A 23590-nucleotide genomic window follows, 5' to 3' on the forward strand; every position below is an offset into this window, starting at 1 on the left:
AATAACGAAAAGAGAATGTCATTTAGTTTTCCAGCAAGAGAAGGTACACTATGTGTTTCTGGTAAAACTGGAGGGATTTTGCTGGACAGTTGTAATTCCCTTGGTCTGTCCTCCTCCTGTCCACCTGGACTTTTATGGCACATCAATATGGAAAATCCTCCATTATGGCCAGAGCTGCCATTTGTGCTGTTTCCCCCTTCTTCACTTTCCCACGTGAAACACCTATGAGCTTCTCACATGCAATTCAACACAAATTACATCAAATTTCTTTTCTCTCTCAAATACACTCTTGCAGAAAGAACAATGGGCAAAATGCTCCTATAGACAAATGACATTGCAATAAAGTGTCTTCAAAGTCTACAGAGATAAGGTTTATTTCACCCAAGCTCACTTCAGGAAACAAGAAAAAACCCCGTATTTACTATTTCACCCTTACCCCTTTCTCTGTCAGATAAATCAGTATTATTGCACCATTCAAGATCAAATTAGCAACATGAACATGTCAAACAAAAGAACAAAACCCACAGGAATCAATGGGCACTCTCATATCACACTACTAGTGGGCAATTAGCAAAGAGAGACAGAAGGAAGACCATGATCAGACTTTCACTAGGTAAACAAAGCTTATCTGTAAAATAGATTTATAAATAAATGCAGTTGAAAGTATCAATAGGAATTGTGTGTGCCATTTGGCCTTCCATTCACTAAGCGCATTGATCTTTGCAAACATGATTCTGACTAATGAGCTGTGTTAAGTGGCTCTTGGTTTCTTATTTTGTTGCTGTGTGAAAGACTGGGGCTCACAGAAGCTGATTAAAGAAAAAAAAGCTTCAGTGCTTCTGCACTCAGATATCAGCTTCTCAACCTAATCTCTGGAACAATTCTCTATTTATTTATTTACTTAAAGGCTACAAATCCTATTTAAGAGCTTGCCTGAAGTAGGTTGTGCCATCTCAAATGGAAGAAGTATCATGGATGCAGAGTTCCCAGACAGGGGAGTTCACTATGAAGTACTCTTTGAAAATACTCTGAAAAGTACCAAGAAAGGCTGCACCACTTCCAACCATTCACGTATTAATTCAAACAATGCATCATTTACTTCTTCTAAGAAACATAATGTCAAGATGCAGAAACAATTGCTTCAGCCTTGCTTGAAGTTTTCACTGAAAACATTGGTGGTTTAATTTTACCAATTTAATTGGGTCCATCCAGGTACTGAAAAATTATTCTAATAATTTTAGACTAAAATTATTCTAATTAACCCTTCAAAACAGTTCACAAAGTACCATTTTCTTCCAAAAATAAGGGCATGTACCAATTTCAAGATTATCAACAATGGTTCTTACAACAAACCATGTAATTCACTGTAGAATAGGCACCTTTTTTCTGAAAGGTTTCAAGATACTTTGTATGTTTGGCTCAACAAAATTTATTTTTTATAAAAGTCTTTTGCTCTAGGCAGAACTGAGGCATTATTTAGAAGTAAGGTGAATCCAGCAGACACACAGAGAAGCAGCTCCATCACTGAACAAACTGGTGTATGTCTTGATATCAAATCTTCTGAATTCTGAGACTTGTTCTGGGCTTTTATCAGTTTGATGGCAAATAAACACCTTTTATAGGCTAACAAGGCAGCTTGGTAACACAATACATATTGACTTGCCTGAGAAAGTTACACCTTTCATTTCAGTGTCAGTTTTTCTTCAGCCTCAATAGTCATAACTTGACTTTACCTTTGTACCAGAGAAAATGGAAGAACTTTAGCTTGTATTTTTGGCAGCACTCCTCTTCAAAAATCATTCAGCACATGTTGATTGTACTCAACAAAAATCAAGGGGAAGCTTTGTAAATCCCTGGAAATGTTCCATTCTGAATTTCTAAAGCCACTTGCTTTGGGTATGATGAACAAATTGTCTTACAACAGTCTCCACTGTACATATGGTTGGCAGGGAGGATTTGTAATCTTCTCAGCTGAAGACAGTAGCTTCATCCTTATAGCTCCAATAAAAATACTAGAACTCTAATTATTCCTTGATAGACAATTTCCAATTTCAAGCCACATCTGTTTAAAATTTCTTTTCCTAATCCATTTAAGAAGTGTTATCACAACATTACAAAAAGTGGTGGAAAAAGTAATTTAGTGTTTTGCAATGAAAAACAATTAAAAACCTACAAAACCCAAGATATGAAAGAGAAACTGCTAAACACAAGGAAATAAATGCAACTCAGTAGAAAGTGGGGAACACATAGTACCTCACACACACCAATTCCTCATCACTTAACAATCATAAAACTGCCAGAACAAAGACTTGCCACAGTAGTTTTCTTTTAGAGGTCAAAAATGAAGTTGGGTTGTGAGCGATGTATTTATTTTTTCACATAGTTTGCCTTGTTGGGAATGAACATGTATTAGATGCATTTATTGTGTCACCATTTCCCAAACCACAGGCTGAACACTGGTGAGGAAACCCAAGGATTCTGTCAGCTCCAAGTGAATGTCCCTGTGGAGCAGCAGCTGCCCCACCACAGCACAGCTCACTGCGCTGAGGCTTTGTGAGCATTTATTATCCTCTCTCGTTTCTCCCGGTTTCTGCGCCTGTTTTCTTCATACTGGAAGATAGATCAGGAAATTAATAGATCAGCACTTATCATTAAACAGGTATGTCAAATTTAAAACCATAGAGAGCATTTTTTACCCAGGAACAGAAACAATATATTTGACTGATGCATTAGAAATACAGCTCTTGTTAATATCTAGATATGTTTATTTTTACTTTGAATTTAACATTTATTCCATTAAAATACAGGTGTCTAAGTTTGAAGTTATTAAGCTAAAGAGTATTAGAACATTCTAATAAAGAATATTCAGTTAATATTAAGGAGGAAGTTAATTATACAGTGATCTAACATACAACAGCTACACTTCACACACAAACTAGGAAAAACATTGCACTGGTGCTATTCTAGAGGACAGGTCAAGTTCTTTCCTATTACAAGATACTGATTAATGTGTATCTGCCTTCTGAAACATGAATTTGTCATCACAGGCTTGGTCTATTTTTGATCCTGGTCATTAATCATATGCACAGATAAAGCAGGATACCAAGATTAAAGAAAAAAAAGGCAAATTTGGATTGAATGAGGGTAAGGCAAGTGGGGATTTTTTATGGTTTAAACAAGAACCACAGCAGAGGCAGGACTCCAATGTAAAATGGAATCAAGAAAGCCTTCACAGTTAAGATACATGTATATCACCATATTTTCAAGTATGCCCCTGCACAAGCAGAAGCTTGAAGAGCCTTTCTTCCATTGCAAACAAAAATGAAACATTTTCATGGCTCAAATAAATGAAAAATTAAAAATCAATGCGTAATTTGATATGTATTTCATGGGAAGCAAATTATTCTTGTCCTTAGGTTACAGCATATATTTGTTCAATATTTTAATAATTGGTAACAAGAATAAAACCCAAGTAAGCCACAAATATTCCATTTTCTATATAATGTAATAAAATACTAAAGAAATTGATTTTGCAAAGGATTTGCAGTTTTTCATCCATTATACTGATTGGTCTATAACTGAAATAATGACCCAAAACATTACTTAACATTTACAGAATGCTTAACTTTTTCCCTTGGCAATATTTAATTTTTCAATAACCCATCCATGGTTTTATGTCGAATGAGAACGTTGGATCTTTAAAAGCTACATCTGTACCTATTCAATATTTGTGAACAACCTTTCAGGGGTTTCCTAGTAATGGCATATCAATATAAGTACATTTTAAGAAGGCAGACAAATATAATCATCAAGAACTCTTTAATGTAAAGGCTTCAATGGAAGAAAAAATAAGAATAATGAGATTATGTGGAAAGAAACTTTTTAGTATGGTGAAATTTATGTAAAAATTATTAAGTACAGTTTCAAGTTAAAAGGTGTGTGAAATGTTCATTTATATGTTGTCAAGTAGGTACAACCACATAAATATAAAAACACTCTTCTGAAAATGTGCCTATTAAAACAGTTAATCCACGTAAACTCCCATAGTCTTCATCCCTTCACATGTGCAGATATTTTCCTTTAGGGTCTAACTCAGCAACTCATTAAGTGGTTTCAGTCAGTGTAACTGACTTCAGCTTTAAGTGTTACTTATGTAGAGGCAACCATTACTGCTTTATATTAAATTCTGTGCAAATACCACTACTAAAAAAATTAAGAAATAAGTCAGAAGCAATCTGTGAAGTGTCAGTTCCTATCTGCAATATTTGTTTCATTAAAATGTGCTTGCCTATTTTTGTATATCAAAAAATACACCACGCCATTTGTTAATGCCAGATTTTACTTGACAAATTTATTAAAAAAAAGTTTAGATTTGGTCTCAAGTGCCCACAGCAGAATGTGCTTACATTTATTGATTCATACTACTTAGTAAAAAGCAACTCTAGTTCTTTCTCATTTTTTATTAAGCATTTAGTTCACAGTATTGATAATTTATTACTTACCTCTTTTTTTAAGCACTTCCTCATCTCACGGTCAATATCATTGCAATGGCCAAAAAACTTCAAAACATTGTGCTGATGAGTTAAGGAGAAAAAAAATTACAATTCAAAGGTTTCGTCCTCTGAAGCTCTAAATTAGTTTAAATTCATTTGCATTTTTCAGCATATCCTGGTCTTCTTTTCCTTTCCCTTTCTTGTGAAAAGTGGTGTTTGGTAACTTTTTTCCCTAAGCAGGCAGAGGTTGGAGCTGCTCCTGAAGCTCACTTGAGCCACCCCTGCTTTGCTGGAAGTTGAAGGTACTCACCATGTATAACCAGACTAAAGAGGACACTAAAAATAAAGCAATTGTTTAAATGCAGAACATACATTTTATTGATCTAGAAGTCAGTCTCGCACCTCTCACTCACACTAGGTTAAATGATGTACAAAAAAGGAATATTCTGAGCTCCAGGTTGTGATACAGAGGCAATGTCCTCCCTGCATTTGTTTTCATTATTTCTTTGTGACCTAGAGGGGCAAAGGATTCAGTGCTCCATTATCCCAGCTACATGAAGAATGTGGTGTTGGTCCAGAAGATGCACTGGGCTTAACTGACTGGAACATTAGAACCAGTATAAAAAATCTTTCTGAATCTTGAGGTTAATAAATAAGATGCATTTACCATCTTTATGGCACAGCTCAATTGTGGGCCTTACACACATTTAAGTGTTCTTAAGTTTCTAAAAAACTGCAGGCCTTGTCCTCATGAGGGCTCTCCACAGCTAACATGATGGTATTCACCATAAAAATCTGTCCTCTTAGCCAGGATTTCTTGCAGCAATTCCATACTACTGGGCCTTAAACCACTCTCAGAATGCATGGTTATAGAAGGACTGCTTTCTCAGGGGTGCCATGCCACAGAACCTCATGGCAGAAGCTCACAGCAGATCATCCAAGTGAGTTAGAAGATCTGAGGGAGGGGGCTTTTAGCAAATTATTGGCAGCTACACAATGAATGGAGACAACTCAGCCTATCTTGCTGACAGCTAATGAATTTAAATTTAAAAGACCCAGAAGAACGAAACTGATGCACATGAAGTCCCTCCCATACTGCAGAGGGAGCCTGTGTGCATTTCCAGAGCTGACCAGCAGCTGGGTGCATTCATACAAGGGATACATGAACACTACTAAAGATTCAAACAATGAACAAGATCTCAGCCAACAGAACACGACTGAAGTAGGAGTGGGTTAATAAAGTTTATGACAAACACTTAACTATTGCAGTGCTATAATTGGCTTGTTTATACCTCTGTGATTTATAAAGGGCATCAGAAGACTCTGAAGCAGTTGCATGGAATAAGTGGTCACCTTACTGCACACTGATCTTGCTTTTACAACATGTTCATTCCAGCTAATACACATTTAATTTTGCATTCTACTTGCATATCTCATGTTAAATTTCAAGGTGAACGCTCAAGCTAACTCCACTCCAAATAGTGCATACAGTGGGTTTAAACTATGTTTATTTAGCCAGATTCCTAAAATGTCAACTTCTTGGCTGAGATTATAAGGGAAACAAAGAATCAGTTTCTCAAAAATAGCTCTTACACCTATTACAGTGATACAGCTGCAAGATAATCCACATTTCTTTGAGCTGCTACCTATAAAAATTCGTCTATTTATAGCACATACTTGGCACCAGAGTGGAGTTATTAAAAAAAAGTGACTTCAAATAGGAATCCCATTAACCTCTCCTCACTGGATACAAAACTTGATATACAGAGCAGGTTCTAGATTAGGGATAAATTAAATCAAATTGACTGTTGCGAAAATGGACACCCAATTTAAAAATAATGCTTTTAATTCTTCAGGAATGGTGATTTAAATTGTAGATGAAGGTTCTTAGGACATTTTGGCATTATAAGAAAACAGCAAGTAGGTACCAATAACTCATTAAGATCACTGACTTCAGATTTCAGTGAGTTCAATTTAAAAAGAATATTTCATTCCCCTTGAATTTCAAATGAAAAAGTTTGCTTCCTTTCAACTGAATGTGAAAAAGTCATCCTCACCCTTTCTGTTCTGCAACTGCCAGCACAAACATCCTCTCCCAGCTGAGCACAAGCCTGACAAAAGTAATTCCTCTTCCTGTAAAGATCAGCTTCAAACAAAACCAAGAGACCATAATTCTGTGCATGACTGTTACTGCTGCTCCCAGTCCCTTCACAAGTCAGACTGACAACAGATTCCTTTGAATCACTGGATTCCAAGGAGTTCAAGTGCACCTTTAGTTCCAGTTCTCAAGACAGTCTAATAAGCTACGTCACACGAGTCCATGATATTTCTATCGTGACATTCATTTAAAACAAAATAAAACAAAACAAAACCACAAACAAAAAGCCAGCCAACCATTCATTACTTGCAAGCAGTAAATCAATACTGCTGCATTTCTACTCAAAGCACAGAAAGACCCCTATGCATGCAGGACAAATCTTAATTTTCTTTCCTAATTGCATTTCTTTTCACAGTTATGAAAAATAATCACAACACTTTCACTTTATATTGCTTACATGCTACTGTTCTCCTAACTGATGGTTATTTGGCAATTCTTTTGATACTGTAGTAGTTAATGTACACGTAGTCTTCTCAATTCTAGCTACTGAACATTTACCTACAGTATAACATTAAAGTTGTTGCAAAAAAAATCAACTAAAAAAGGAAAGGAAAAAGACTTCTACAATCTCTCAAACAACCTAAAGCATTTTTAGGCAAATTAAAATTTCTGAACTCAGAAGAAAAGCATAACTCCTACATTTAATTCAACTTTTCATTTTCAATCTTGGAGATATTCTGCACAGGAGCAGTGGAATGGGAAGTACCAGCTATGAAATGGTATCACCAGACTGCAGAGTGCTTATGTTTCAAGATACTGCACTCCAAGTGTCAGCAAAAATAAATTACATGTTACTGAAGAAAACCAGTACAATATTCTCCCTGCAAATGAATTTTAGTATTAAAATCCTGCTTCCTTCATTGCTGTAATTTAGAAACCATAACAAAGTGTGGCGCTGAAAATATTTTTTAATATGTTACTTTAGCCACATTAAAATCTTGCACAAATGTTGTTACTCCTCTTTCAGATAAAATGTCTTCTCTCTCACATTTTGTGAATTATCAGCCTTGTCTCTCATTCTGTAATGGTGCTTGAAAAGAAAAATTTACAATTCTGTTCAAAACAGTAAAGCTAACATTTGCATTGTCTTAGAATCTAATTGTACTAGAAAAAAGTATCATCACAACTAACCATGGAGGTGAAAATATTGTAGACTGCAGGTAGTGGTGTAAATTAAGGTTTTCACATTCATAGTGAATATTTAAATATGTTTTTATCTCTGTAGAAACTATGAAATTTAACTTTTTAATGCAGTAATACAGCAAGATTATCTTTGCAGAACATCTATTTAGAATATACTGGGAAAATAATTAACAACATTGCAATGATGCTGCAGAAAGCTTTCAGTGCAGGGGCCAAATGTTCTACATCTAGAGTTGCAGAAGATGTAGACAAAGCAAATTCTTAAAAGGCTTTTAAACAAGTGAGATGACAATTCCATAACCTTGAAGCGAGGAAGAGCCTGGAGAGCCTGAAGACAATTTAGCATTTCACATCCGTGAGAAGGTGCCTGTTAAGAAGATGGAAGTCAAACAGTAATTCCCAATTAGCTCTCCAAGACTGAACATCAGGCACGTGGCTGTTGGGATCCCCATCAACACATCTGCTGATAACCACACTGAAGCATCTGCCCCAGGGACAGCTGGAATATGGAAATGCCATGAGCTTACAAAAAGAAGGCATTTGAAGCTGATTTTGTTATTGCTTTTTGGGGGTACACAGTACTAAGAGGTGCAGAAGTTATTTCAGTCATTAAAATCTGTCCCTAAGTGCTGAGCTGCAGCACAGAAAATTTTAAGGTATGTTGTATTTCCTAAATAAATCACTGGCACGATTTTACACAGTCATCAGACAGCTCTTCAGTGAAAACACACCAGCTATACTTCATGGCTGTTCTGCCTAGAGGAGTGTTCTCTCTCCATGATCATATCATATCATCACTAATTTATCTGACACTCATTTCCCCAACCCACCCACTCTTTTCTCTGCTCAACACTTCTTACCTCCTTGTGACACTGCTTGAGCAGACTGATAATTACATTACACTCTTCAGTGTGCAGATGAGGAGACAGGTCTGGATGCATCTTTAGTTAGGGATGATTTTAGTAGCACAAGGACAAGAATCCGAGAAAATTTCCACCTGCCAACATTAAAATAGTGTCACTAGCAAGTCTGATTTAACACATAAGATATTATCATGGCGTTACTTTAACAATATTTGAGATCAAAATGCAGTTTAATGCATATAATTTATATTACACGGTTACAGTCATTAAATCAGCACGTCTGATCTTCTAAAGAACCCAAATGTTAATGATCAACTAGAAGTTTATAATCTTGGCCATCACAGACATAAACACACAGCTGAGATTTTAATTCTCAGGAACTCTCTAGCAGCATTAATCTTTCTTGAACTCCAGATTATCTTTTAACCTTCCTACTTAATTTTTCTGCTTTCTTCCTTTAAGAAGTTTATGCGATTTTCTTCCTACCTTTCCACCTTTCTTTTCTACCTGTAATCTTCTCCAAAGATTACAACAGGAAGCACAATGCTATTCTATTACAGCACTCTAAGAAATGGCATCTTTTTAGCTATTTACACTTTTTTAAAAATCCTAATCCAGACACTGGTGGTTCTTTAAAAATCAATACTTAATCACTTTATCAAAACAATAATGATATTCTTTTTAAATCACTAAGAATTGAAATGTCCCTTTGTGAAACTCCACGTTGTTGCCTCTTGCTGTTTCACTGTGCTCCTTTGAAAAGCAATGGGATTGGTCTTCCACGTGAATTCCCCACTCCATCAGACAGTGGAAGGAAGCACTGAGGTTTCCCTCACGTTTTCTCTCTGGAGCACTATAGGGGAACACCCTTTCCTGCAGGGTTCTGTGGAGAGGGAGCGAGTTCCTCAGTTGAAATGGATTGAAAGCATCATAGGATATAAGATGACATCTCTGTTCAGGAAGATCACCAGAAATGGGAGGAGAAAATTCCAATCCATCCCAGGACAAATGGGCTCATCCTGTAAAATTTTATTTTTATGGCCCATACTGTCACTGAATTAGACAGATGTCTGTTTGTTTACACAGTATTTTGTCATTTCCCCTTCTCCCAAAGAGATCACCTTTCCAGTTGCAACACAAAAGGCAAACACCACTACAATTGTACTCAGCAGCAATCACTGTCTTACCACTCCTGCTAGACAGACTGGACAAATACAAGTAACCAATGGTTAGATTTTACAACTGCAATATCCCAAAATTCAGCTGCAGTACTGACAGTTATAATCTTCACTGCTATTCCTAGAATGCTCACGGAATATCTCTGGCTTAAAGAGCCACATACACTCATATATCCAGTACATACACTCATATATCCAGTACTTCCCATCATGTGTTCAGCTTAACAGAGTTAGATGCCCACAAGCAAACTTAATTTTAAAAATCCAAACATTTAAAAGCTACTGAGAACCCTGAGAATATGTTACACATAGTGTTGTAATGATTTCTTCCAAAAACCTTCCCCCATACTATCTGGAAGTCTAATACTACACTACACTTACTCTTAGAACAGAAGTTGTTGGAAACTGTACAAGTTGCTTAAGCATTCTTTTCAACAAATTAACAAATGAACCTTTAGAAATATGACAGCAGGAGCACGACTGTAACAGCAAAGTGATTAAGAACCCTGCTGTGTTATTGCCACCAGCTTTTGATTGCATGCCACACAAAGTCAATATGTTTTAAATTTATCAGCAGAGCCTTTTTGATAGCTCTGGAGTTAGCATTCCCCTGAGAGGGTGACCTGCTCAATGGCTGTGTGTTATTTTAACATGTGTGAACCCAGAGGATTATTAAAGCTCTTCATCATTCACCCTCTGCCTGTGCTTCCTAAAACTGTCACCCGAGCTGGCAGCTCAGGAGAACACGAGAGCAGTGTCCTAATGAAACAGGGAATGCACATCAGCACAGGCCAGCTCAAACAGAGCATTTCAAGGAAAAGAATGATTATTTCTAAACTAAGAACAGTAATCACTGCCACGGTTTGCAGAAGTATTCTCAGCCCGTGGATGAAAGCCACCAATGCCTGGAACAGAGGTGATGGTGCACTGCGTTAGTTCAAAGCCTCCTCACAACTCCGAGGGATTTTCCAGTGGCGCCTCTTGTGGAACAGAGCTACAAATCCAAGGTGCCACATCAGCTCATGGATCAGTACTCCTGGAATCTCCAAATAACATTCAATATTAGACTGTTTCAAGTTGTAGCACTCAGTTCTGGTAGGATGTGGACTGAGTCACCAAACATCTTTCTGTGCTTCCCTGGAGGCTTTCGGCATTTCTCAAGCTGTGACAGAGCAGTGCTCAATGTTAAAGTGAAGTTTAGAATGTCAGATTAGACAGTGGTCTGTAAATGAGCAGGGAAAGCTGAAATCTTTGTGCTGGAGGGGAAAGACTCTGACAAACAAAAGAGTTTCAAGAGAAACAACATGTGTGAAGAAGGGACATTGGTTTCCTTAATTTCTTTTTAATAACATTCTAATGAAAAATAAGAATTGCAAGTTGCCATTGTACCAGAACTTAAGCCCAATGGACAGAATTTTATACGGGCAGTAGCTCATTGGGACTTAATCTATAAAAGAATACTGGGAAGACAAAACAAAACAAAGCCAAAAAAAAAATCAGGAAAAAAAATTGTAAATAATATAAAGTGCTCTGAGGAAACTACTAACAGAAATGCAGGGTAAAGAAAGCCAAGGTAAACACACAATACAAGAAATACTGGAAGTGAAGTAAAAGAACTTTAGAAAATACAGGAATTGCTTTAGAACTGCAAAATGGTAAGCAAATGATAATATCTGAAGTGACTATTTGGAGAAAAGTAGAGAAATTATCTTTTTACATAGTGGCACTGACATATTTCACTGGTTTGCACAGAAATGTTCTGCCCTTTAATGTGTTTGATATGAGATTCAGGGCAATTTTTTCTTCCTTGATAGAAATTACTTTACATAGATACCTCAATGATTTGGTTAAAATACCTTAAAAATACAAACTTCCATAAACTATTATTCTCTGAACACAGAAGACAAGGATGAGAATAATTAATCTTTCAGCTTCCTAAAACGATTTCTAAATCTATGCTATTCTTCTGGGAAAAAATAATTAAGAAATTGTCTCATTCCAATATAATATTCTGTCTGGTTTCTCCTTAAGCAGGGGAAACATAGGATATTCTAGCTTTATGGTTTCCAACATAAATCAGATTTTTTCTGAAAAATCAAAGGTCTAAAGCTGGAAATTCTCAGATAATGATACTGAATTTCCAATACTAATGTTTCTGTTTAGAAAAATAAGGAGATAATTCCTTGTGTAAGCAATCTTAGAGATACTAAGCATCTCAAATTTCCTAATAGCAATCAACATATAAATTATCAAGAGATGATACTCATCCCTAATCTAAAAATTGATCTACACGTGTGTTCAATACATCAAATATTACACATTAATTGCAAAAGGAACCTACATGTACTATAGAATTCAAATAAACTGCAGACACCCAGGAAGTAGGCAGAAACCAAAGGCTGACCCAAAAGAGCAGTGAGGAACACTGAGGGCATTTCATGTTTGACACCAAAACTCAAAATGCTCATTTCTCTCCACATGCCAATTTCTCCTCCTGACTCCCTCAAACTTCCTGTGTGGAGAAACAAAAGGTTCAGTAGATTCTCACTTCTTCCCAAAATCAACTCTGAGGTCAGCATGGCAGGAATCCAGGGCAGTTCCTTTCTTTTCTCAGAATCTCCTATAAATATGAACTAACATAAATATGAACTAACCATTTCCCTGATGCAGAAGGAAAACTGAGTTAGGTTCCTTTAGTTTTGCTGATTAGCCCAATGTTTAATCCTTCCATGCTTGAGGGACAACAATGAAGGGAAGGTTTAGATCTAGGTAATTGTTTCCATAAGATACTTTTTCCATATTTAATTAAAACATGTTAGAAGACTACCTTTAAAACCGAGTTTTACTATTGTTCCATTTGAAAAGAACAATCTCTTTTTTTTTCAACTTTCTAAGGTCAATGATAAAAAAACCCAAACCACATGAATTCACACACACTATTCAGAAAAATGATCTCTTAAAGCAAAATGCAAATCCTTTTTTAGCAACCCTGATGATGCAAAATTACACCTTAGCACCTACTAATGATGAAGCTCTTGAACACGAACACAGAACTCTGCTTTGCACAGCGCCACGGAACACAAACATTTGCTGCAAACACTCAAATGACGCCCACAAGGCGGCAGCAGGAGCGTGCAAACCACAGCAGGGATTCACAGCAGGGAGGGGAACAAACCCGAGACTCCTCTCAATACACTCTACTCTCCACGTTTAACATTTCTTTTTGCAGTTAATGTCACTGTCTAACTTGAGTAATACAAAACATTTGGAGTTTCGCATTCTCAGTTACACAGTATTGTTCTGTTTGGAAAAAAGGATTTAATCTCAGCAACTTTTTGTTTACTCAAATCCTATTTTCTCTAAGATTGAACAAATTTTTAGCATAAAAAATTCAGCTCCACACCCAACAGGCTGGTGTTTACTTCAAGGTATCATTCGTGCCACTTCAGCAGAACTCCTGCATTCCTTTCCTACACACAGAATTTTGACAATAGCTTTGAATACTCTGTGATCAGCAAAATGAGAAATCACAGTTGATGCAAACCATTTCAAAACCCAAGGGAACTCAAAGCTCAGGACTTTGTTTCTACCTTTCAGTAATATCATTTACAGCTTCCAGCCCAGGATATTGAAGTGTCACTGCTGTCCTTAAGGCTATGATTAGGCACACTGACAATGACCCCAAACTTTCCAGCATCTACAAAAAATTAAAAACCCATTTTAATAAAGCAAGCCTAGCTAAATCTTACAAAATGTACTCATGACCTCTTGAGTTTCTGTCTCTGAAACTAGCACTGGTTTTCCAATATTACTTATTAGAATGGAGGAAAATAATTTAGAAACGTATCTATGAAGACTAGAAAGGAAACAGAAAAAGGGTCAATTATGTCTACTTTGAGATCTTTTTAATTATGTAGATGTAGAATGCACTTACTTTCCCTGAACCTAAAGAATATTTTTTTATGTTGATAAATAAGAGTCATATAGATTTTACATGACCACTTTCTGCCAACAATTCAACCTCCCTCACAGCAGTAGAATGAGCTAACCTGCTTTTAGTACCTGATGAAACTACATCATACCTGATTTCATACTTAGCAAAACAAATTAAGAAAGTGTTAATCCTAAGGAACAGAGCAGGTGGAACACCAATTTGAATACTAATTTCTACAATTTTATTAAAGGTTGAAATAGGTGAACAAGTAAAGCACCAGAAGATATTTTCACTTTCTGGCAACTATTTAAGGTCGTATTCATACAAGAAACATCAGCAGAGTTTTGGCACAATTAGTGGGATGTTTTTATTGTAACATACAGCACCACTGCCCAGTACAACACTATCACAAATTACTAAAGGAGCCTCTTCCTATTCCTGTTATGCCTTTGCAGAATATACAGTTAAGAATGACAAGATCCAGACAGCATAAATCTAAAGCACTGTCTAGTGGAAGGTGTTGCCTTCCCTGCCTATGGCAGGGGCATTGAACAAAATGATCTTTGAGGTCCCTTCCAACCCAACTCACTCTACAATTACATAAGGACAAGGTGCTGTCACCAAATTCCTGTTTTGCCAGCTGCTCTTGTATTTCAGCCGCATCCACGAGAGCAGGCTTCTTTCCATTTCATCGCCATTTCATTAATTTCCCGAAGAACTCTATGAGCCTATCACAATCTTCTTGCTTACTGTAAAACAGCGTTTTCCCTTCAGAAAGAAAGGAAGCAAGAGGATCACATTTCCGTTTTGGAAAAGACAGGCTCCGACCCTTCTAGGAGCCCGATCCCGTGACGAAAGGAAGGTAGAACTCGGCAGAAAGTAAACATTGTTTAATAGCGCGGTTCTCCCATGGGGTGCGAGGAGCTGGGGCAGCTACTGTTAAGGCAGGGGGGTCCCACTGAGCTAGGCCGCGCTGTTCGCAGCTCCTCACTGCTCCCGGAAGGCCTTAAAGAAGCAACGGGACACACACAGACACAGGAAAAGCAGCTTACGGCAGCCACAACCGAGAGACCCGTGATCCCACACAGACCTGCCCTTCCAAAGCCCTCCGGGAGTTCCGGAAAACGCTGCGCGATGAGCGGAGGGTCCCAGAAGGTGGACCCGAGCTCAGCTCGGCACGGCCCCCCCAAAGCCAGGCGACTGGAAGGGAAGGCAGCAGGAGATGGGGGAAGGTTCCCCTATACACCCTCTTTTCCCTGAATTTTTCCCGTTCCCGCTGGCTCCGCCCGAGGCCGCCCCTCACTCACCCCGGTGCGGGGCGGGTCCAGTCACTCGCCCGGCCCCAGCCGGAAGCCGCCTCAGAGCGAGGAGCGCGGCGGGGCTGCAGGCGGGGAGCGCTGTGATTGGATGGCCGGGGGACGGCGCGGACTCTGATTGGTCGGTTCGAAAGGCGGGCGCGGGAGCGGCGTGGGGCGGCGGGGCCGGGCCGGGCTAGCTCCGCTCGGGTCGGTCGCGGGGTTTTGCGCGCCCGCTGTCCGAGGGCCACGGACACCGATCGGACCGGAGAGACAGCAACAGCCCTGGAGGGCACCCAGCGCCCCTTCTCTCTGCTCGCACCAGGCCTCGGTAAGGGCGTGACGGGATTTGGTCTGTTCAGCCTGAAGAACAGGAGACTGGGGGGAAACTCATGGCAGTGTACAACTTTCTCGTGAGGGGCAGGCAGTGATCTCTGACGACTAGTGAGTGACAGGATCCCAGGGAGTGGCATGAAGCTGTGTCAGGGGAGGTTTAGATGGGATATCAGGACAAGGATTTTCATCCAGTGGGGGTTTGGAACCGGAACCGGCTCCCCAGGGCAGTGGTCACAGCACCAAGCCTGCCAGAGCTCAGGAAGGGTTTGGACCACACATTCGGTCCCCTGGTGGAAGTTTTGGAGTGTCCTGCACAGGGCTGGGAGTTGGACTGTGATCCTGGCGGATCCTTTCCAGCTAAGGATATTCTGTGATTCAGTGTCTATGTAAGTTATTGCATGTGTTTTAAATTGCCACTGTCTAAATCTGTAGTAGTGCCACACTTAGGCCTGACATCCATGTCAGCCAGTTGTGCCGAGGTGTTGCTCTGTACACCTTCAAAGGGAGCAAGTCCCCTGAGCCTGCCTGTGTCTTGCTCTTACCTTCTTTAACCTTTCAGTTCTCCAGGCGGTTCCATCATGGATGAAACCGTGGCTGAATACATCCGAAGAACTGTGCTAAAAATCCCAAAGAATGAAATCAAGATGATGCTGCAGAAATGGGGCTTTCTCTCTGAGGCACAGCTGCAGACTCTAAATTTCCACCAGACAAAGGACAACATTTCTCAGGAAGTTGTTCAACTCTGTGAGGTAAATCTACTTTAAAAAACGTCAGTGACATACTTCAGGATGCATGAGAAGCATCATGTAAAAAACCTGAAACATTAATCTTTGGCCACAACACAGCCTCAAATGGCACCTTGTAGTCAGGAAAATATAAAGCTCAGCTGGTAAGGATTGTGTTCCTCTTGCTCTGCAGAGGAATATTTAAACCTTGCTGAAATAATTTTTGTTATTGATTTCTCAAAACCTGAGACCAGGTGTGGTGTCTTTGAAGAGAGTGTACGTGCTGTGGGCTTCAATGAAATGTCCTTTAAACTGCCAATACTGAGATTATTTTTCACTTGCTAACCAGTGTGATCAGGCATTCTGGACCTGTAGTTCACCATATACTCTTGTTCCTTCCAGGAAAATTCTGCAGACATAAAGCAAGCAGCAGTTCTAGACATAATCTGTAAGTAAAAAGTGAATTAAATGACATTTATTTTTTCTGAATAAGTTCATAGTGCTCTTAATTACATGGTGATGACCCTTGTGGGGTGCAGATGCATTTAGGGTAAGCACATCACTTTTTAGATGAATCTTATTGCATGTGACCTCTTTTACAAAAAGCTTAAGATCAACAAAAGTATGTAACTCCTAACTCCAATATCAATTCACAACTTGATTAGATAACAGTTTAAATCTCAAGGGTTTTTCTAACAGTCCCCACGTCTTACATTGGGCAGTTTAGGTAAAATCCTTCCTTAAACACTGAACCCCAGGAATGCCCTTTATTAGCCACTCACCAAATTACAAAAGAACTTTACATATCTTTTAATTAAAAATATTTTGCTTTTATGATTACTATGAATGGTAGTTTAAGAATGTTAATACATTATATTGCATTATCAGAAGTAATATTTTTAAAGTAACCCGTCTATAAAAGTATTATAAAATTCTTTGTACCTTTAATTCCTGCTTGATAATACATTATGTTACTGAGCAATTCTTATTTTTCTTAGACAACCACGCCTACCAAAACAAAAGAATGTGGAGTGTTTACCAGATGAAAAAATCAGGTAAAATGTCTTTCCTTGCTGTAATCCCACATTTCTCTGCACCTTAGTGCTGTGCTGCTTCATACCCTACATTTTAACCACAAATGTAGTCTCATCTGGATTTTTGCTGTAGAGAGATTTTTACATTTTACTGCAGCCTAGTATGGATTTTTCAATGGACATTAATGTTTTTAGAATACTTTCCATTAACTTCTCAAGCTATTATTACACTTTAGTAACTACTAATTAAATATCAATCTTTTCTCTGTATAGCAATAATATGGGTCAGAATTAAAATACAGCTTTTCATTTAAGGTTATGCAACTTCATCTTTTTCTGCTTAATTTTGTTTCAGCAAAACTAAAAACATCTCTACTTCTTGTACGCACGAATCTTATTTCTGGTTGGGTTTTTTTGTCTCATGTAACAGGAGAAGAATTGGAATATTTTGACATAACAGATTTCAGAAAAAAGTTTAAAAGAAGACTTCGGTCAGCCTTGAAAAATGTAAGAATAAATCCATTCTAAATTTGCTTCACAGCTTTTGTGTCAATATGTTGTTTTCAAAACTGTTCCTTACAGTTTGAATCAAGAATTAAATGGAATTATTCATTTGAGTATGATAGGAACTGCATGTGAAATAGGAAAAATTTATTGTATATCTGTTTTAGCGACTTCACAATTATGCTGGAAGAACATAAAATGTAAATTTGTCTTAAAATGTGACTGGCTTGAAGAAAGTCAGCATGTTGGTGGGTTTTTATCAAATCTTTGCCCAGTTTGCAGGAGCCTTTAGAGGGCAACAAATCCAAATCATACTCACAGCCAATCAGCTGCAATTCATATCCCTCTCTTATAAGAAAATTTTTAATATTTTGGGGGTTTTGTTGGGTTTTTTTTTAAGTCAATCCAATTGAGTCAAGGTAAAAAGAAGTAAACAAGGAGCAAATCAACAAGAATAGAAAAGGGAATGTTCAGACTTGATTGTGTATTCTTGGGCAGTGACAAATATTATGTTCAGGTCTAAAATCACAAGTTGATCAAAAATTTAGTTTCTCCAGAAATGGACATATTGGAATTATTGCCACTAGCCCTCCTTCTAAACAGACATCTTTGTGTGGTTTTCCCAAAAGAGAGATTAGTGCTTATTTTCAACCTTCAGAAAAAAATGTATATTGACAGGAAGAAAAGCAATATTAGAGTTTGAAAGGTGATTCTTCTTTTTATCCCAGTTTGTGAGGTTATTGTTTTTCTGTGAAAATTTTATTTAAATACAGTCCTTACGACACTTAGTGTGTTTTTTTCTTTTTCAAGCAGTGGTACTAAATTATGTTTGAGTGTTGTGAACAGAGATGTTAAGAGAGAAGACAATCTTTACGTGTTGGTTTTCTTTTTCTGTCAGGTCACCATCACCTTTAAGGAATATGAGGATAATGCAATCTGGATTAGAGTTGCCTGGGGAACACCATATAAAACCCCAAACCAGTACAAACCCAGCTATGTTGTGTACCATTCACAGACTCCCTATGTCTTCATTTCTGCCTCAGTGCTGAAGAGCAACATGCCTCTGCTGTGTCAGGTACAGCATAAACCTGCCCAGACCCTGGCTTCCCCACACTCATGTACAGCTATAACTGGGTTAGCTTGTAAGAGGTTTGGTAAAGATGCCTCACTTAACATAATTTGTTAATTTAATAATTTGCTAAACTATGTACTTTATTTTTTTTCTCCTTAGCTCATGATAAAAATGGGGCAAAACCCAAATCTTTGGATTGGTGCATTGTGAATAAACTCAGTTTATTGGGATTTTTGCTGCTCCTGAATTTAATTTCTTAACCAAGTCTTGGGCAGTATTCCATTAAATTGTCTCACAGAAGTTGAAGAATATTAGATCAACACTGTTAACTTCAAGAGCTAAGCATATAAGCTCATCAGGAAATGCTGATCATTTCTGTTAGCTTGTGGTGATCAGCTTTGGTAGTATTTTTTCCTCTATTTAGAAATTTCCTCAAATTTCTGTAGTAGTAATTCAAATATTTTATGATTCTCTTGGTTTATTTTTCAGCTGATAAGACTATGGGCTTAGCTGGTTAACTGTGAATGCTTTTAAATATTAACCTGACTGTATAACAATCTCTGCAACGTTGTTTCAGAGATGAAAACCCTAGTTAAACAGCAGTTGCTTGAAACAAAAACGTCACAATGTCTAGAGATGCTATTTTTTTATATATTACAAACGCAGTGATGATTAAGACTGATGTTAAAACAATTTCAATTTTCATTTAAAGGCCCTGATTGTTGCTTCCAATTACCATGACATCCGTGAAATGGAGCTTCGAAGTCATTCTTTAAAATCCCTTAAAGATATTGTGTTTAAGAGATATAGCCAGGTGAGCCACTTCACAAGTAAATCCTAAGATAAGTCTTGCTTTTTGTTTCAGGCCTAGTTCTCACCCCCTAGCAAGGGGGAAAATTCACCTTTTCCAAGAGACCATCAAGTTAAAATATTATTGAGCTTCTGAGGTCGACAGCCTTTCATGAAGGTAACATCACAATGGGGATGTAATTATTTAGTATCCCACGTGCTCTTTATTATTGTAATTCCTAATGGCTAAACTCAGACTAAAAATTAAAACTGAATTAACAATTCAGTCCTAAGCTTTTTTAGCATTCTTTTATTAGGCTTCCTAGAGCCATGAGTTGAAGGCTGTTGGAATGGGTGCTTATTCTGCTCACCCATGTAAAACTTGTAAATATGGAAATGTTCACAAATACCATAAGACAGGCTTTTTTTTTTCAAAATTAGTTGGTTTCCAGACCTCTAGTAAAGGTCAAAATTTGGAGAATCATTCTTCCAGAATGAGAAATAAAAGGAAATATATTCAAGTTCTTTTCAGCTAGAGATTCTAAAAGTAGAACTGAACTAAAATCTTTTTTCCTCTCTCTCTCCATTTAGAATTTCCAAACTTACACTACAAAACCTCTGCAAGGAGGGAAAGTAGAACCAGAAAATGGTATGTATATTTGAAATGTAAAAGCAATGTAAATGTCATTCCTGCTGGCTTGTGCTATGAGATTGATCAAAGGAAATGTGCATATTCCCCATTCCCATGGGGTTATCCAGCCCTGGTGCCCTTGGCACTGGGAGAGATCAGTATTTCCCAGTACTGGCACTGGACATGGAAACCAAATCCACTCAATGACCTGCACCTCACATTAGCTTGTGTTTTTCTCTTGGTGAGAACTGAAAATATAAATGGTAGAGACAACTACCTTATCCAAAAAACATGCAATGAATTCATTAAAGCTGTTATTTACAAGTTTTCATTGGAATAATCTGATCAGAAGAACACTATTACAGCAGCTGACAATGTTGTCTTTCTCTTTTCTTTTCCCTATCTTTTCCCCTGCAGCAGACATAAGGATAGTTCAAGAAAACATAAGGGAGAAAGAAAGGATCCACAGACTGAACCAGGAAGCTTTTGGTAGTGGTCCCCAACCAAAACTCGAATTTGCACAATACAGGGTAGGAAAAGGAGCCAATTTGATTTGGGGTTTTCTGATTTTGATGTAGTGGTAGTTAGATTAAATTTCAAATTTAAGCTTTTGTGGGTTTTTTTTTAACTTTAGGAAGTTTTAAAATAAATGAGTTAAAAATCTCTGTAAGAAACAGACTGAAATTTGATCAGAGTTTTGTGTTTCAGTCTTTCAGCCTTGTGAACTCAGCATTTGGATCTGTTTTTGTAATAAAAGTAGATTTAGAGCAGTGTGTCACAGCATGAGAAATTAGGGTTATTTTAAGTACATGCAAAGCTGATGCTGTGTATGACACCATAACTGACTTCTCGATGAGGCACAGGTTTTATTGTATGAACAGATAAATTAAAAATTCTAAGAAATACTTCATGTTTTACAGTGTTACTGAACAAGCTGCCTCTTGCTTTTAGTAGAAAACTCTGCCACATGGTGGCACCCTCAGATTTTATTACATTCCTCCAGCTGGAATCATGTTATTACAAATCAGAAACAGTCTTATTTAAATGTTTAAATGTAATATGTAATAACATATAAATAAATTATATTCATTGCTTATACTCACTGGTTAAATTTTGTGTTAACAGCTTGAGACAATGTTTAAAAGTGATCCTAAAATGGATGTTTTGGATAAAAAAGAACCATTCAGATGTTTGGTCAAGTTTTCTAGTCCACATCTTTTAGAATCACTGAAATCCTTGGCACCAGCAGGTAAGTGTTCTAACTCTGTAAAACAGGGAAATTCCAGTGTTTTAAATATTTTTGTGTTCTTACATTCTGCTTGTATGTTGCATAAGGGAGTGACTTCATAGTTTGTTTAGAAAGAGAAGCATAGTAGAATAAAAATGTTACCACTTTAAAAACTTTTGTCTAAATATCTTTCAATTTATTCTTAGAATTAGTGGTTTGTACATGGATACTCAAGCTGTGGTTTAGTTTTAGTGGTTTAGTTTTGTGTTTCAGTTTTATTAACAGTTATGAAAGGTAAATAATGGTTGAATACAGCTGCAATTATCTATCTCTTTATCTCTCCCCAGGTATGGCTGATGCACCACTTTCACCACTCCTTACATGCATACCACATAAAGCTAGGAATTATTTTAAAATTAGAGAGAAAAAAGGTTTATTTCCAGAAAGTTTTGTAAGCCCTTAATTTAAAACTGATTCATAGAGAATTCTGCAACTCATTTATTAATGGTATTAATCTAAATCATCATAAGCTTTTAAAAGCTAACTTATTCTTTCTTAATACCTTAAAGTTTTTTCCAAATTATAGCTCTTCTTGAATATTTTTTCACAGCTGTCTTTAACAGATGTTAGCCTTAACTAGTAACAAAAGCTAGTTGCAAAGTTTAAACAGAAATGATGATTACTTTAAATTTCAATGTGATAACTGCTTTGAACTGTATTTTCAATAGTATTTGTGAAGTTAATAAAGACACAATAATAGCTGTAGCTATTCACTTTGCTCTCATAGCTGCAGATGGCTGCAATATTTCATATTTTGGAGAGAACACCTGCCCTGTTTGGAACAGGGGAACAATCCCACACAAACGGGTGGGGCTCCCTGGCTGCAGCTCAGGCCTGTTTTTATCTAAGTAGGTAAATTGTATTCTAAGATTTTTTCAGGAATGGGAGAGAATAGACTTTTGGAGTATAGATGTCAGTAAGAAGCTTCCATCCAGCTTTAGGAGGTATTAACTCACCTTCCAAAGTCTTTCTCACCAAGGGCAACAGCCAGTAACAAATACCTGAGAATCTGCCTGTTGCTATTGCTGTCTTATGAAATTTTATGTTGGAAGAATACCCTGAAAGAGGCAATATTTTCTTTTGAGGAAGGTACACGTTTTACAGTATCTCAATTAATATTTGATCCTTCTGACATCCTTGCCTGTTGCCACTGGGGGTATTTTTGCGTGGGGACAAAGATTATGGAATCAAGATGGCAACAGTCACTAATGCAAACAACTTTGCATTGGAGTTCTTTAGAGCTGGTAAACATTGGTAATTGTATAGATATTTCCTGCTTTGTTTTTTGAGATTGATTTGATCTGAAGATTCATTTAAAATGTACAATTAATTTTCAATTCTCTTATCTGGATTGTTTTGTGTCTACTTGGTGTATGTAGAATTCCAATATACTTTCAATATCTCAGTGTGCAGAAGCAGTTGTATTTCCAGAGGTTGTTTGCATATATTTTTTGAACTGTAAATAAATGTGTAAATTAAGTCTTGTCATAAAAGTTTGCTTGGCCTGACTTAAAAGCATTACTTATCATATACTGATTTTTGTTTTGGGTTGGTTTTCAGCACCTCTATAACTCACACATGAAAAGAGATTTGGAACAATATGCTAGTGGTATGGATTTTAGGAATTCCAGCTGTGTGATTTAGATGTTGATTTGACAAAATACTTGACATAATGTTAAGATTCTGGAAGAATTCCAGGTGTGGTGTGATAGACATTAAAACTTGGCTCTTAACATGTCTCACCATACTTCATGGATTCAGATCCATTTAGATTCCAGCATATATTTCACTCCATGCAACTTGTTCTTCATAAAGCTCTCTCCCAAATAACCTAAGTGCCTGAGCTGGCAGCGATTTGCCATAAAGTTAAAGTTCCCAAGTGCTCCAGAGCACTGTGAGCACCTGGCCTGCTGCCTCTTGTTTCTGGGAAAGGCAGTCTCCATCCCCCTTTTATCATCCCTGCTTGGAATCTCTGATTTTCAGAGATGTTTCATTTCTGACTTCCTGTAAGCAGGGGATATGTCAGGAATGACACAGCATTTCCAGGCAAGGAGGTGTGTATTTATTAATTTGTCAGGAAAGATCTGCAACTCAGGTTCCTTCTTGCTGAGCAGGTGTCCCCATTGAGGAGGTGAGGAGAAGGCAAA

General features: G+C 37.5%; 2 protein-coding genes across 2 annotated transcripts; one reads left to right on the forward strand and one right to left on the reverse strand.

Moving 5' to 3' along the window:
• Positions 1 to 349: 349 nt before the first annotated feature.
• On the reverse strand, positions 350 to 15070 carry CMC2 (C-X9-C motif containing 2). Its single transcript, XM_063410682.1, has 4 exons — positions 14860 to 15070; positions 8655 to 8791; positions 4503 to 4574; positions 350 to 2610 (listed from the first exon to the last, which is right to left on the reverse strand). Exons 2-4 carry the CDS (start codon positions 8733 to 8735, stop codon positions 2536 to 2538), a joined length of 228 nt encoding a protein of 75 aa, XP_063266752.1. The 5' UTR covers positions 8736 to 8791; positions 14860 to 15070; the 3' UTR covers positions 350 to 2535.
• A 23-nt stretch (positions 15071 to 15093) lies between these two features.
• Positions 15094 to 22925, forward strand: CENPN (centromere protein N). The gene is made up of 11 exons (XM_063410681.1): positions 15094 to 15395; positions 15960 to 16149; positions 16528 to 16573; positions 17124 to 17180; positions 17590 to 17666; positions 18562 to 18738; positions 19448 to 19549; positions 20116 to 20173; positions 20573 to 20685; positions 21281 to 21404; positions 21731 to 22925. Exons 2-11 carry the CDS (start codon positions 15979 to 15981, stop codon positions 21844 to 21846), a joined length of 1041 nt encoding a protein of 346 aa, XP_063266751.1. The 5' UTR covers positions 15094 to 15395; positions 15960 to 15978; the 3' UTR covers positions 21847 to 22925.
• The last annotated feature ends 665 nt before the right edge of the window (positions 22926 to 23590 follow it).

Source organism: Prinia subflava, chromosome 13 (assembly GCF_021018805.1).
Source record: "Prinia subflava isolate CZ2003 ecotype Zambia chromosome 13, Cam_Psub_1.2, whole genome shotgun sequence".
Lineage (NCBI taxonomy): Eukaryota > Metazoa > Chordata > Aves > Passeriformes > Cisticolidae > Prinia > Prinia subflava.